Source organism: Lupinus angustifolius, chromosome LG16 (assembly GCF_001865875.1).
Source record: "Lupinus angustifolius cultivar Tanjil chromosome LG16, LupAngTanjil_v1.0, whole genome shotgun sequence".
In the NCBI taxonomy this organism is placed as follows: domain Eukaryota; kingdom Viridiplantae; phylum Streptophyta; class Magnoliopsida; order Fabales; family Fabaceae; genus Lupinus; species Lupinus angustifolius.
The window spans coordinates 3,938,159-3,951,206 of NC_032024.1; the positions used below are offsets into that span (position 1 = coordinate 3,938,159).

Sequence of the window (13,048 nt, forward strand, 5' to 3'; positions counted from 1 at the left end):
AATGATGTGTTATTTTTGACTTGTTGGTAGACACTAATTGGTCTGAGACATGAGAGAGAATCTGATTCTACTTAGTTCTTTCCCTAAACTCAAGTAACACCTCATATTGTATATGATTGAGGAAACAATATTTGAAATAGAAAATCTGTTGATTATATTAACCTATCAAGATGCAAGGGCAAGCCTCTAGTTGAAGTTAACGAAAACATATATGCAATTTATTAAGAGCTTGATTTGGTTATTATACTTTTTAATATTACAGTAAGCACCTGCTAAGAAGAATAAGCCCTGAAGAGAAAGTTGGTAGGTAATGAAGATTGGTCTAATCCTTTGATAGATAAAGAGTATATTTGCGAGTTGAATTTTGAAGAGAAAAATAAAACTTTAGAATCATATTAAAAGTGTATTTAACTACTTCTCAGCATTTCCTTCCATTCTCATTCAAAACCTAAACTCACAAATGAAGATTAGGAATCTGTTTACGAATTAGTGGTTTCCAAATATTTCCCTTCTCTTAGTATACTCTAAAAATAGCTGGTCAAGAGATTTTAACAGATATGTGAAAGGACATGGAATGAGCAAAAGAATCAAGAGTATCTCCAGAAGCACAACTTTCAGAAATATAGAGAACGATTTCTATGTTAAATATTCCAAAAAAACAGAAAGTGTTCATAGGTGTTACCCTTGTTTATGATCCAAGTACATGTTAGAGTGTATCATGAGTTAAGTATACACCCCACTTGCAATTTGATTTGATGAAGTTTTGTTAACCTCATTCCTTACAAATAGGGCTGACAATGAACAGAACTAACATGTTATTCGTTCAAAACTCGATTTATTATTTAACTCAATAAACTTGGTTCATGAATCAAACGAATTGAACTTGAACTAAAAATTGAACTCGTTAAATAAATGAGTCGAACTTGAGTTTAATATAGTTCGAAATTAATTTTTATGTTTATTATGACCTAAACATTATTTTTTATATTTATTATTATTATATGTATAACCAAGATTATGATTATATATATAAAATCTTTTGTAGTATTTTTTAAAATTTAATTAGTTATTTGAGTTGTCTAAATGAACCATTTGAACTGAACCGGACAGTTCGCGAACTTTAACCGAGCCGAACTCGAACTAAAAAAATAACTCGTATCGAACTCGAGTCGAGTTTCGAGCTGAACTGAATTGAACTCTGGTTTCACTCGGTTCTATTCGTTTCCGGCCCTACTTACAAACAATGATAAGAAGTTAAGTAAATGTTCATTATAAGTTATAACACTTTCCATCATCGCATAGTAATACTTGTGAATTGAATTTTGGAGAATAAGAAAAAGAGAAAATTGTTATTTTTGAAGGGAAAGAAAATAAATGCTTTACATTTATCTTACAAACATATTTTATGGCTCTCATGTCATCTTTTTTTAATTCATTCCCTTCCAAAATTGAATTTGCTAACAGACTTGTCACTCTTGCTAAAATCTTCACATCCTTTGTATGTTCTATCCTTTCACTTCATGAACCAACCAAAATTTGAAGGTCTAAGATAAAGCCCTGTCTATTTATTAAGGCCCATTTACAAGGTTACAAATAACATGCGTAGTTTTCAAAACACCCGCCTCAACCCGATAACTGTGTCGAAGTTGTTCGTAATCGAAGACAGAAAGATAAAAAATGGCCTCGGTGACGGTTGCGGCGGCGTCAATGTTGTTATCTGGTGGCTACCGGAGCCTCCGTCTAACTGCGGCAGCGCGTGCGCTTGGAATCTCGCCCTCAGCTATTATCAAGCACTACAATAACCACGTGCCGAGTCGGTGTTATCGGAGTTCACATAACAGTAACACTATACTCGCCGTTGAAACTAACTCCTCAACAATCGACGCCGCAAACTTAACCGCCACATCTTCTTCCGAAAGGTAGTTAGCTACTTCATCATTCTCAAGAAACAAAACAAGCATGTTTCCGCTGCTTTCATTTTTTGCTTGTTACTGAAACCTACTTTTGTTGAAGCTATCAAAACTATGATCGTTTACTTCCATGTCCATCGCACAAATCTCCACCAAGAATTGAACACTTAGTCGTATCAGAAGAAGGATCTGTGTTAGAATTTATTTGCAAAGCACTCGATCTTCCTCCTCTGTAAGCGTTATGCACTTGTGTCTTCGTATCATATATTTTATGAATTTCCTGTATTATCTATTTTACGTGATCATTCTTATATGAGTTTCGTTCTATGAAGGTATGTTTCAGATTTAATTCAATTTGGAGCTGTACACTACGCTCTTGTATGTCCAAAACCTCCTCCTAATGCTACGGAAGAGCAAATTAGGACATTCAAAGAAGTAACTGATCCGTCGGTTTTGCAAAAAAGAACTTCGATCAAGGGAAAAACTGTGCGGGAGGCACAAAAGACTTTTCGTATAACTAGCGTGGATCAATTTGTTGAACCGGGAATGTATATACGAGTTCATGTACATCCTAAACGCTTTCCTAGGTATACCAGAGTGTTTGTTGGAATTGTTATCTGTTGATTATAGAGGCAAGATAATGTTTGATCTTTGAATGCCTTTTTTAAAGGTGCTATGAAATTGACTGGAGATCAAGGATAATTGCTGTGGCAGAATCGTATGTAGTTTTGGATAAACCTGCTGGTACATCAGTATGTAATCAATTCCAGCGTGACCTCAGAAGAGTTTTTAATTGCTGTATATATGTTGAATAGAATTGTTTCGTAATTTTAGATGCTATATCTTGCAGAGTCCTTCAATTTTTATAACCAAATGGTCATGTTCTGCATAATATGAGTGGGATATTTTTTTAGATTATACTAAGGTGTTCCATCTAAAAGTGTTGACCTAGATTTTACTCTTAGGATCACACAGTCAAGAAGATAGAAATTCACTGAATAAAATTGCTAAATTTAATATTTGTTATGACATGTTCTGAAATTTATTTCTATTTACATGATTGAGTAATTAATTGCTTAGAGTTTTTCAGTTTTTTTTATTTATTTTGTTTTTAATTTTGGTCAGGTAGGTGGCACTACTGACAACATTGAAGAAAGTTGTGCTACCTTTGCAACTCGTGCCTTGGGATTTACAACCCCTTTGATGACTACCCATCAGATTGATAATTGCACTGAAGGCTGGTACAACATCTTCATAAAAGAAAGTAATTAATCCTTTTCAGTCTTACTCTCATAGATTATGATGGACTTTTATTTATGTGCAGTGTGGTATTAGCTAGGACTAAAGAGTATTGCTCTGTGTTTCATGGCAAAATCCGTGTAAGTTTATGATGTCATTTCATACCTTATGCTAGTATAACCCCTTACTACTTGAAAATGCACACTCCTACTGTCCTACAAGGCATGAGCTTCGTGGGTGTTTCTCATGAGATGGGTTTCTACAGTTTGAAAAATTGCCTTTCATTCCTATTCCTAAGAACAATAATTGTATCTGATATTGCATGTTCATATGTTATTGAACACTTGTGCAATTATTATTTTTTCAGGAGAAAAAGGTGAAGAAGCTCTATCTTGCTCTTGCTGCTTCTCCTTTGCCAACTGGAATCATTACCCATTATATGCGTCCTTATAACATGGCTCCTCGACTTATTTCTGAAGGTAACCACACAAGTTGGAGAGATCTGCAAAGATTGTTTGTGATAGTATCTGTGATCTAGGAAATGATCAGTGACTGGATCATGCCAAATATAGATATTCCAGAAGAAATGAGAGTAGGGCCAAAGTTAGTTTTGATGAGTTGGCAGAGAAAGAGAGAGAGAGAGAGTGTGTGTGTGAGAGGAATGAATGAAATAGAGATTGTTTCGGTTATTAATATGCTAAGTGGAGGGAGGAGAAAAATCTTTTAGGAAATCACTTGTTAGGAGAGATATTTGTTTGATACGAAATTTTCTCTCTGTCCATACTAACAAGTGATTTCCTTGAAGATATATCTCCTCACTCCGCTTAGCCTATTAATAACTGAAACGCTCTCTACTCTGCTCCTTCCTTGTGCACACTCATTGATCCTTTTCTACATTATCTCTATTTGGCATGACCCAGTCGTTGATCCTTTTCTAGACCACAGATCTAGCAGCTTCAGAACCTTGAAATCGTTACTACTAATAAATAAGTGTGCTTTCATTGACTGCTTTTTCAGAAGCTTCCACATGAAAGGCCAATGTGGAGGCTCTCCAGCATAACTGGAGACATTAGCTTTGCCCTTTGTATGATATTCGACATTCCGCTCCCTGAAAAGAATAGAAAATACCCAAAGAGTTAAGAATAGAAGACAGACTTACATCCATCAGAATGATATGATTAGTGAAAGTATTTGGTGGTAATTGAGATATCTTCACATTCTTAATCATATGTTTTGTTAGGTGCATTGGCCAAGATAGAAATTAGATACTGAACTGAACATGTATGATTCTTATGTTATATGATGGAGTACGATTTGAGTGTGTATTATCCTATCCTAGTTTACATTGACTCTGATTTTACCTGCAGCAACATGATGTGTACACGGGCATTTCCATCTCAACTTTTAATTTGCAAACATTTCTATGCTCTATGGTGTGGGTAAACAGTTTCCGAAAAAGGGTCTTGTTTTGTAGATTCAATCCATTTATTTTATTGGGTGCAGATTTTATCAAGGGATGGCCTCTTTGTCAACTTGAGGTCATGGAATGCAGAAGGGTTCCCTGGCCAACTACTTTTATTCAGGGCAAATACTGTGTGGAAGACTGTGGATGGCCTTCCCAAGATTATGCTTATGAGTGTACAATCAATCTTCTTACTGGTCGAACTCATCAGGTTGTTAGCTCTTGTTTTACGTAATGTATGTGCTTCTATGAAAGGGTCATCTTTGTGATTGTTAAGTTCTAACATATAATGAAGATATAGTTAATCGATAATTCTCGTCCTCGTGAACAGATAAGTGGTTTGCTGACTACTTTATTTTTTGTGTTTGACTGTCATGTGCCTTCCTGAGCTGTTGGCCAGCTGCCTTGATGTTTTCATATGCAACTAGGCGAGAATCTGGTATTAACTTGAATGTTGGATTCTGTTGTATGAATGGTGAATCAGTTGGTAGCCTGTTAGCAATGTGTTAAAGTTTATATTTATAATGAATAATGAATTAATAAAGAAAATTTTCTTATTTATTTCCTTTATAATTGTATTTTAGGAAGAGGAAATTACATTCTGAATAGTAACTTCATTTTAATGCAGATCCGAGCTCAATTTGCTGCCTATAAGGCACCATTAATTGGTGATTCTATGTATATGCCAGCTGCAATTGCAGAGATGGCTAATCCTGGACTTAATCCATTTGGAAAATACAAGAAAGATTTCAGCTGTGAGAATGAAAAAGAAACTGCTGTTATAAATTGGGTTGCACAACATGGAAAAGAGCCGAGTGTTGCAATTGGTCTTCAAGCATGTCAAATTTCATGGGATGATGGTGAACACTTTTACAATGCCGGTTTGCCTTGGTGGAGGAGTGAAACTGCTTGAAATGTGTGCCTTTTGGATTGGTATAAAGTGTAATGTTATGTTTTTGTTCTAGTCCAGGTTTAAGTGAGTACACAATCATTCAAGTTGGAAATATCCCGATTTCATGTTACTCCCAATTTTTATGCCCAAAAAAGAAGTTATGATTTTATATGCAGGTTTAAATATTCGAAAGGCACAAGAAGATCAAGTGGTGATGGACCATTTTATGTTGGTTTGTCCTCCAATGGAGTAAGCTTGCCAGATTTCCTTCAAGTGAGGAAAAAAAGGAGTACATGAGATTGTTAAACACTGTCATATGCTGGGGATCAACCTTGTAACACCCTTTCTATCAAAAGCAACTCTAAACAGGTAAGCCAGATAGGATAGGCTATTCACGAGTTAAGAAGTTTCCATACATAGAGAATTTAGTTTATTCTTTTACTTTGAGATTGAAAAACTTGGAAAATGTCATAACTTAATGGAAATGCAGCTGACTAAGATAGTATAATGTTGTAATATTGCCTTAAGCTCACCTCAAAATGTTTGTACTTGCTTTACTGTTCTCTGTCATATTTTGGCATGGGGCCTATCCTTTTGGATTCATTTTGAAATTTAAAAGGATGATTTCAAATTATAAATACTTCTAAATGTGTACATTATAGCGAAATGTGTACAACATTCCGCCATTAAAAGGATAATTTAAAATCATAAATACTTATCGATGTGTATATTATGAAATTGAATGGTGAATATGCTACCACATGCAGGGTTCACTGTGAACCTGAGTCTACCTTAACATTACTCTTATGCTGGTGAGCCTATGGCTAGTAAGATTGCTTTAACTAGTATGTTGGTGAGAAAAAGATGTATACACTGATAATGTAAGAGTTTTTACACTGTTATTCCATTATCTACTATTTATTTTCAATTATGTCTGGCTTTTCACAAAAAAGTAATCCAAATGAGGGTGGATGATGACTGATTGTGCATAATTCTTTATATTGTCAGTGCATCAATATTACACTCTATATTTCAAGAAATAGCATAAAAATTGTTTTTTCAAAGAAGTTACTATGAAAAATATGATAATAAAAGATCACAATCTGTTAAAGTTTGACTTTATCACTTTTAATTTATATATTATCTTTGAAAAGAAAATCCTTCCGGACCTCCCAAAATAAAAATATGCCGAAAAGGTATGTTAACAAATTTGTATTGACTAGTTTGATTGAAAATCAACAAACAAGATCTCATACTAAAATAATTATATGTAAAGTATTGTTTAGTGATGTAAGTCTTAATTAGATTAGATCAAGAAGTTAAGAGTTTGATTCATATGAGTGATACTTGTTGGCAGATTAATTATATACTCTCCTTGAATGAGATTACTCATAGTGAGGAAATATCCACTGTTATAAAAAAAATCAATAATAATTCTCAATTTCCCATCGCATAAAAAATACCGTATCAAAGATAAAAAAATAGTTTAAATTTGATACTAACTAATCATGTATGATGTATCATCAGGTACTTATATGATAGATTATAATAATATGACATAATTCAGGTGATTAACAAGATAAGAAAAATATCAACTTAAAAAATCCTAACATACCAAAACAATTAATGGAATAAATCCTTTTGTTATCAATAAGGTTATATATGTATGAAAAGTGTTAAATCTTAAAAAGTGATTAATTTTCTAATGTAGGTCAACAAAATCATTGAAGAAATAGAAAATCTTGTCCCCAAAGAAAATAATAAAAAAAGGCATGTTATAAAACTTATCCTATTGGAAAATCTGAGAATCAGATCGTGATAAGGTATGCCAATTATATTCGCGATGCAGTAAGAAAAAATTTAGACATCAAGCACAATATCTATCCTTCTTGTATTTATCAGTAAAGAATAAAGTATATCCTTATGTCATAAGATAACTTTTCTTCTTAAAATCACTTATTGTTTAACATGTGTATTATTTTTTATTTTATGATATATTTTAAAATGAAAACTTTTAGAAAAAGAAGATAAATAAGACAAATGTTAAACAATGAATGGTTTTAAAGAGATAAATTATCTTCTAATACGAAAATATACTTTTTTTTTTTTCTCTTACTTTATTGAAGTTAAAATGATTAACAACCATGTAAAAAATTTATGTTGTAAATAAATTATAAGTATAATAAATGTAAAATTTAATTTTATCAGTGTAGAAATTAATCAATAAACCATTGACCTCTTATTACTAAGTATGGTGATCGACTTAATGACTAACTAGTAGATACTTATGCGTTCACATTACTCATAATATATTTTGCATAAATTTAATTAAAAAATAACAATATAATTTAATAATAAAAATATTAGGATGAACTATCTCATAAAAGATAATTTCTTTGTATTTTATTGTTGATGTAGAGTTATTAATGAATAAAATGATGATGAACATGTTATATTAAATATATAATTGTTATAAAGATAAGTTTGGAAAAAAATGTGAAATAAGTAGTAGATTATATATTAGAGATTTTGACTTTAGTAGTTGACTATCCTTTAATCTATCATACTATTCTAAATTCCTTAATAAGAGTTCCCCTTTTAACTTTTTCTTATCACTATACCATAGGTTGTAAATGATTATAGACACTTAATGACTAATATTACATTATTACATCAAGAAAAGCAAAAGTAGTAATCCATATCTAGAATCAATAAGTAATTAATAAATAGATGTCTCAAAAATTAATTAACATTCTAAGAAAATAGATATACACCATATTAAACCGAAATCCTTTTTAGTATTAGAAAGATAAGTTTTTGTTTTTTATTTCTAAGAATAAAAGTGTCATCTCTCGATATAAACAAAGATATAAATGTTATTGTGATTTATCTTTTCATTAATTTTTTAAAGTATTTTCCTCAACCCATTGACTCTACAACTTTAAGAAAATAATTCAATCATCTAATGATGATTAAATGTATCAAATAACTAAATTATATATCATTAATATTATTAAAAAATATGTATAGTAACAATATAAAATTTTATTACATTATCAATAAGTTATTCATCATTAATTTTTAAGTATGAGTAATAATATAATTGAATTAATGATGATGTATTGATTTTTATATATACTAGTGATGACAAACATTTTGTATCTGCTAACCCAGATTTATACTTTTACAATGAAAATTATTTAAATTATATATATTTTATTTTGGAGAATTATAATTTTTTGTATTAGGTATACTTTATATTATATTTTTATTAGGGATACTTTATATTATAACTTTTTGTTTTATTATGACTAGCGTGTTGACAGACACTTCGTGTCTGCCGACCCGCATTCTTATTTTATGATATTAAGTATTAAATTTGTATTTTTTATTTTAGAGAATTAGAATGTATTTTATTGGATGTACTCCATGTTATAATTTTATATTTATATAATATCTAACTTAAAGTGAGATATATTAATTATAGTTATCTATGATTATATGGTTTTACTTTAAAAATAAAAAATATCAAGAGAAAAATAGGAAAATAAAATCATGGTGATAGTTATTTCAAGTTTTTGCTTTATATATAGTATAAATATAGATATTAGAGATGTGATTAATACGTTGGTGATGGTTAAATATGATTATATAGTTTTTTGTTGTTGTAGAAATTAAAAAGTTTATGAACAAAGTAGGAAAATGAAATTATAGTATATATATAAATATATAGATATATAGAGGGATAGATAGAGAAGTATATATTAAACTAATTTATTTTATAATAATTAAATGAGAAAACACTTAAAAGCTTAACAATACTTTTTGACATATGATGATACAATAGTGATATGTGGTTAATTTTAATAGATGAGTAAGGCATATAATGGAGCGTGTTACATCAGAAAGGACATGCGTTGATTTCATCAAAGCGTCTGAATCGGTTTATCCCTTCATTTTCTCCCTCCTTTTCCTTTTCCTTTTCCTTTTTCTATTCTTTCCTTTTATTTATTTCTCTGACATTTTTATCATTTACTTTCTCTCACTCCATTTCTAGGGTTTTCTTCTTCTTCTTCTTCTTCTCTTTCACCACAAAAATTCTTCACTATCTAACACCCACTGTGCTCTTCACTTAACCATGGCCAATTTCACATCTTCATCACTTTCACACATTCCACCCTCTTCTTCAGCAGCTTTTGATGATGACACTTATGAAGACTCCTGCAGTATATGCCTTGAACCTTTCAATACCAATGACCCACCCACTGTATGATCCATTACTTTTTTATTATTTTCCACATGGGGTTTGGAAAAAGTTACCAACTTGAATCAATTATCGTGTCCCCATTGCCTTGTTCACTCATATTGAATTTTCTAGAGCTTGACTTGTACTTGTTAAAGCTTTCATTTTTGCTGTAGGTGCTGAGTATTTGTGTTTCTGATAGGGTTCTTATCTGTTTGTTAAAACTTAAGACTAAAGGGTTGCTGTGTTTTTGGGAATTTGATATGTCCTTCACCTTGATGCCTTTGGAGCCCTATCATGTTGAATTGTTGATTGAACTGGCTTATAAATTAACTTTCTATATATATATATATATTATTTGATTGGGATATATTAGTGGATCTATTTCGGTTACTAATCGTCGATGCAAACCATGGGTAAATTATACCTTCCCATGATGTTTATTTAAGCAGAGTAAATTATGCCATTCCATGATGTTTATTTAAGCAGAAAAGGGGATGGTACTCGTCGAAGCAACTATAATTGAAGTATATTACATGAGCTTACTTGTAGTTGTGTGCATATATGAGGAAGATGAGGATTGTGTTGTGTTCTCTTTGTACTTGTACCAATTAAATTAGCATCTAGATCTCAAAGGGTATTCGAGGATTAAGATAATTAAATCCTGCTAATTGTCTCATCATATATGATATGTTTTTATGTGTTAATTGTGCTTTGTATGTGGATAAGTTGAAGCCTATACATAATCAAGCAATGATTCACAATCTGTAGATATTGATGTGTAAAGCCTAAACCTTAAAGTTGAACACAGTATTGACATTTCTCCTTTTCAATATTTCAGATTACCTGTTGCAAACACGAATATCATCTGCATTGTATCCTTGAATGGTAAGCCTATTTGCTTAATAAAATTGGTCATTTGATCTTTTAAGCCGGGAAAACAAGCTTTCTGTTTATGGAAATCATCAACTATGTATGTTGTAGATTGTGATTGGCTAATTCTAAGTTCTAAATAGCTCCTTTTTTCTGCAGGTCACAGAGAAGCAAAGAGTGTCCAATATGTTCTCAATCGCTTGGTTTGGAAGACCCTGCCAGGTATATGTTCTCTTGTAGAACTCTTCTTTGTAATAATATTTCTTTTCTTATTGGAAGAAAACTCCTCCCACTCCCAGTTTCTCGCTTTTCTCCCTTCCCTCTTGAATCATAGATATGTGCCCTTTGTTACTATATAGTTTGTAATTTTGATCATTCGTCTATCTCTTTGTAGCCAAGAGCTTCTGGATGCAGTGGAGGCTGAAAAACGCTTAACATTTAGAAACAGTCACTCATATCCATTCACTAGCTCCCATGTGAGTGAGCTATCTAAGAATTGATAGTGTTATGGAGCTGTTTGTTGTGTTAATATATATGTGCTGGTTTAGTGGATACAATTACAAGTGTTATACTGTTGTTCCTTGTTGAGAGGCAATTTCTTCTGTTGCAGGATGATTCTTCCTCAGATGACTCTGGTTTTGACGAACGAATTATGCAACACCTAATTGCCGCTGCTGAAAGTAGAGCTCGTTTTGTTCATAGACGAGAAAGGCAGAGATTATCTGGAGTAGGCCCTTCAGAGGTTCTTGTTTTTAACTCTTCGGTGCATTTGCCTGAGATGCAACCAATACTTTCAGCTTCACCATCTGGGGGTAGTTCACCAACTCCTGGTGTGCCCTCTGCTGTTGACATTCAAACTCTGACAGCTGTTTTTTCCCCTGTTAATTAGGTTGCGACAAATACTACTCCCCACAGTGATGTTCCTTTCAGACCCAGGTACTGGTTATATAAAGCACTGGCATCAGTTATTCATCAGAGAGCTTTTCCCTAGAGTGTTTACTTCTGGTTTTTCGTATGTTAACTATTTCCTGGTCATGTTCAGAGTTTTCTATAGCCACACACCGTCAGAGAGTGCGAGGAGACTAAACACTTCTGAGATGTTCTCTGTCCCTGAGTCATTCAAATCCAAATTTTCTGCTGCTTCAGCCAGGTAATAACATTCGCGCATGAATTCTTGTATGCTCCTATTAGCCTTTGGTGCTAATAGATTTGAAATCTTGCAACAGATATAAGGAATCCATTTCAAAAAGTACCCGGGACCTTAAGGAGAAGTTACTTGCTCGCAATGCATCAGTAAAAGAACTGAGTAAAGGTGTTCAACGTGAGATGAATGCAGGCATTGCTAGTGTTACACGGATGATCGAACGTCTTGATCTTACCTCAAAATGGTCCACTTCTCCTCTTAGTCCTGTCCATACTGAGGGAACTTCAGGGCTTCCTGTAAAAGGGAAGTCTATTGAAGAGAATGGCATTGGACATGGTCCATGTGAAGAGAGTGGAGATCTGGTTCGTGATATTAATTCTGATGCCCCCTCCCTTGTTTCTCGCATGGTTGTTAGTCGTGCAGAAAGTCCGCCAGGTGTTCAGGTTAGACTCCATCCATGAAATCCCCTTGTTTGTCCTTTGAAAATTAGTTCATTACAAAAAGTTAACTGGTGCTGTACTATTACGATTTCATGGTGTTTTTATCCATAGAAAAAATTGAGTAAATTGCATTTTGGAAAAGAATACCTTGACTATAAATAAATGTTAAAGGTAGCTAATGTTTTCAATCTGTTATTTTTCTTCATGCAGAATGGACATGATGCTGTGAAGACATAAACCAGGCATGATCAATTTAAACCATGCTGTCTCACTTGTTGAAGAAGTGCAAGAGACGACTTCAATAACCAATGTTCCTGTTGGTATGCGTCCTGCATTGTTTGTTATCAATGGTCTATGATATGTAGAAGTTGTTAAAAATATGTAATGATACCTAAGATTATTTAATGCACCTACAGTCATACTTCTGGTTTTTATGTTCCTTATAATGTGCCTATACTTCAGTCACTTAAATGAAATAATTTTGGAGGTTCTCTACTTTATAGTGTCTGAAGTTTTGCTAAACTGATAATTAATTGATGTTGCATCCACACTAAATGTTATTCAGGATGGCAACGGGTGAGTGATGCTTAACCCGAGACCATACCGTACTATTTGTGGGTACCTCTGCAGGTAGTGGCTAACTGTGGGTCCCAACGGGCTTTTAAGTTTAAGTCTATATTAGTGCGTTTTGTATAAATCAATATATAAAATAATTATTACATGAATAAAAAGTTATGTACATGTTAAATTTATTATTATATTTCAGTTACTACAATTTATTATAAAATAATATTATATAATTATAAAATAATAGAAAAGAATAATATATATATATATATATTATT

The 13,048-nt window shown here is 32.4% G+C and overlaps 3 protein-coding genes across 6 annotated transcripts in view; all 3 read left to right on the forward strand.

Moving 5' to 3' along the window:
- The window catches only part of LOC109329613 (RNA pseudouridine synthase 6, chloroplastic-like), a 29,183-nt gene that overhangs the window by 12,470 nt on the left and 3,665 nt on the right, over nt 1-13,048 (forward strand). Inside the window, exon 10 of the transcript XR_002105560.1 lies at nt 7,316-7,318. The gene's annotated coding sequence lies outside the window, so the exon portion shown is untranslated. The remainder of the gene's footprint in view (nt 1-7,315; nt 7,319-13,048) is intronic.
- On the forward strand, nt 1,577-6,146 carry LOC109329611 (RNA pseudouridine synthase 6, chloroplastic-like). Of its 4 annotated transcripts, none has more exons than XM_019563307.1 (10): nt 1,577-1,919; nt 2,014-2,142; nt 2,243-2,497; nt 2,581-2,662; nt 3,036-3,151; nt 3,235-3,289; nt 3,517-3,628; nt 4,653-4,822; nt 5,240-5,544; nt 5,680-6,146. In XM_019563307.1, exons 1-9 carry the CDS (start codon nt 1,678-1,680, stop codon nt 5,522-5,524), a joined length of 1,446 nt encoding a protein of 481 aa, XP_019418852.1. In that variant the 5' UTR covers nt 1,577-1,677; the 3' UTR covers nt 5,525-5,544; nt 5,680-6,146. The 4 variants fall into 4 exon arrangements, 2 of the variants coding, with proteins under 2 accessions (XP_019418852.1, XP_019418851.1); XR_002105559.1 differs by having other exon boundaries at nt 1,578-1,919; nt 5,240-5,587; XM_019563306.1 differs by having other exon boundaries at nt 1,578-1,919; nt 5,240-5,527; nt 5,680-5,781.
- LOC109329615 (E3 ubiquitin-protein ligase RHF1A-like) lies at nt 9,509-12,698 on the forward strand. The gene is made up of 9 exons (XM_019563311.1): nt 9,509-9,770; nt 10,588-10,634; nt 10,779-10,841; nt 11,014-11,095; nt 11,230-11,361; nt 11,509-11,555; nt 11,662-11,769; nt 11,846-12,206; nt 12,414-12,698. The coding sequence occupies exons 1-9, from the start codon at nt 9,642-9,644 to the stop codon at nt 12,438-12,440; spliced, it is 996 nt and encodes a 331-aa protein (XP_019418856.1). The 5' UTR covers nt 9,509-9,641; the 3' UTR covers nt 12,441-12,698.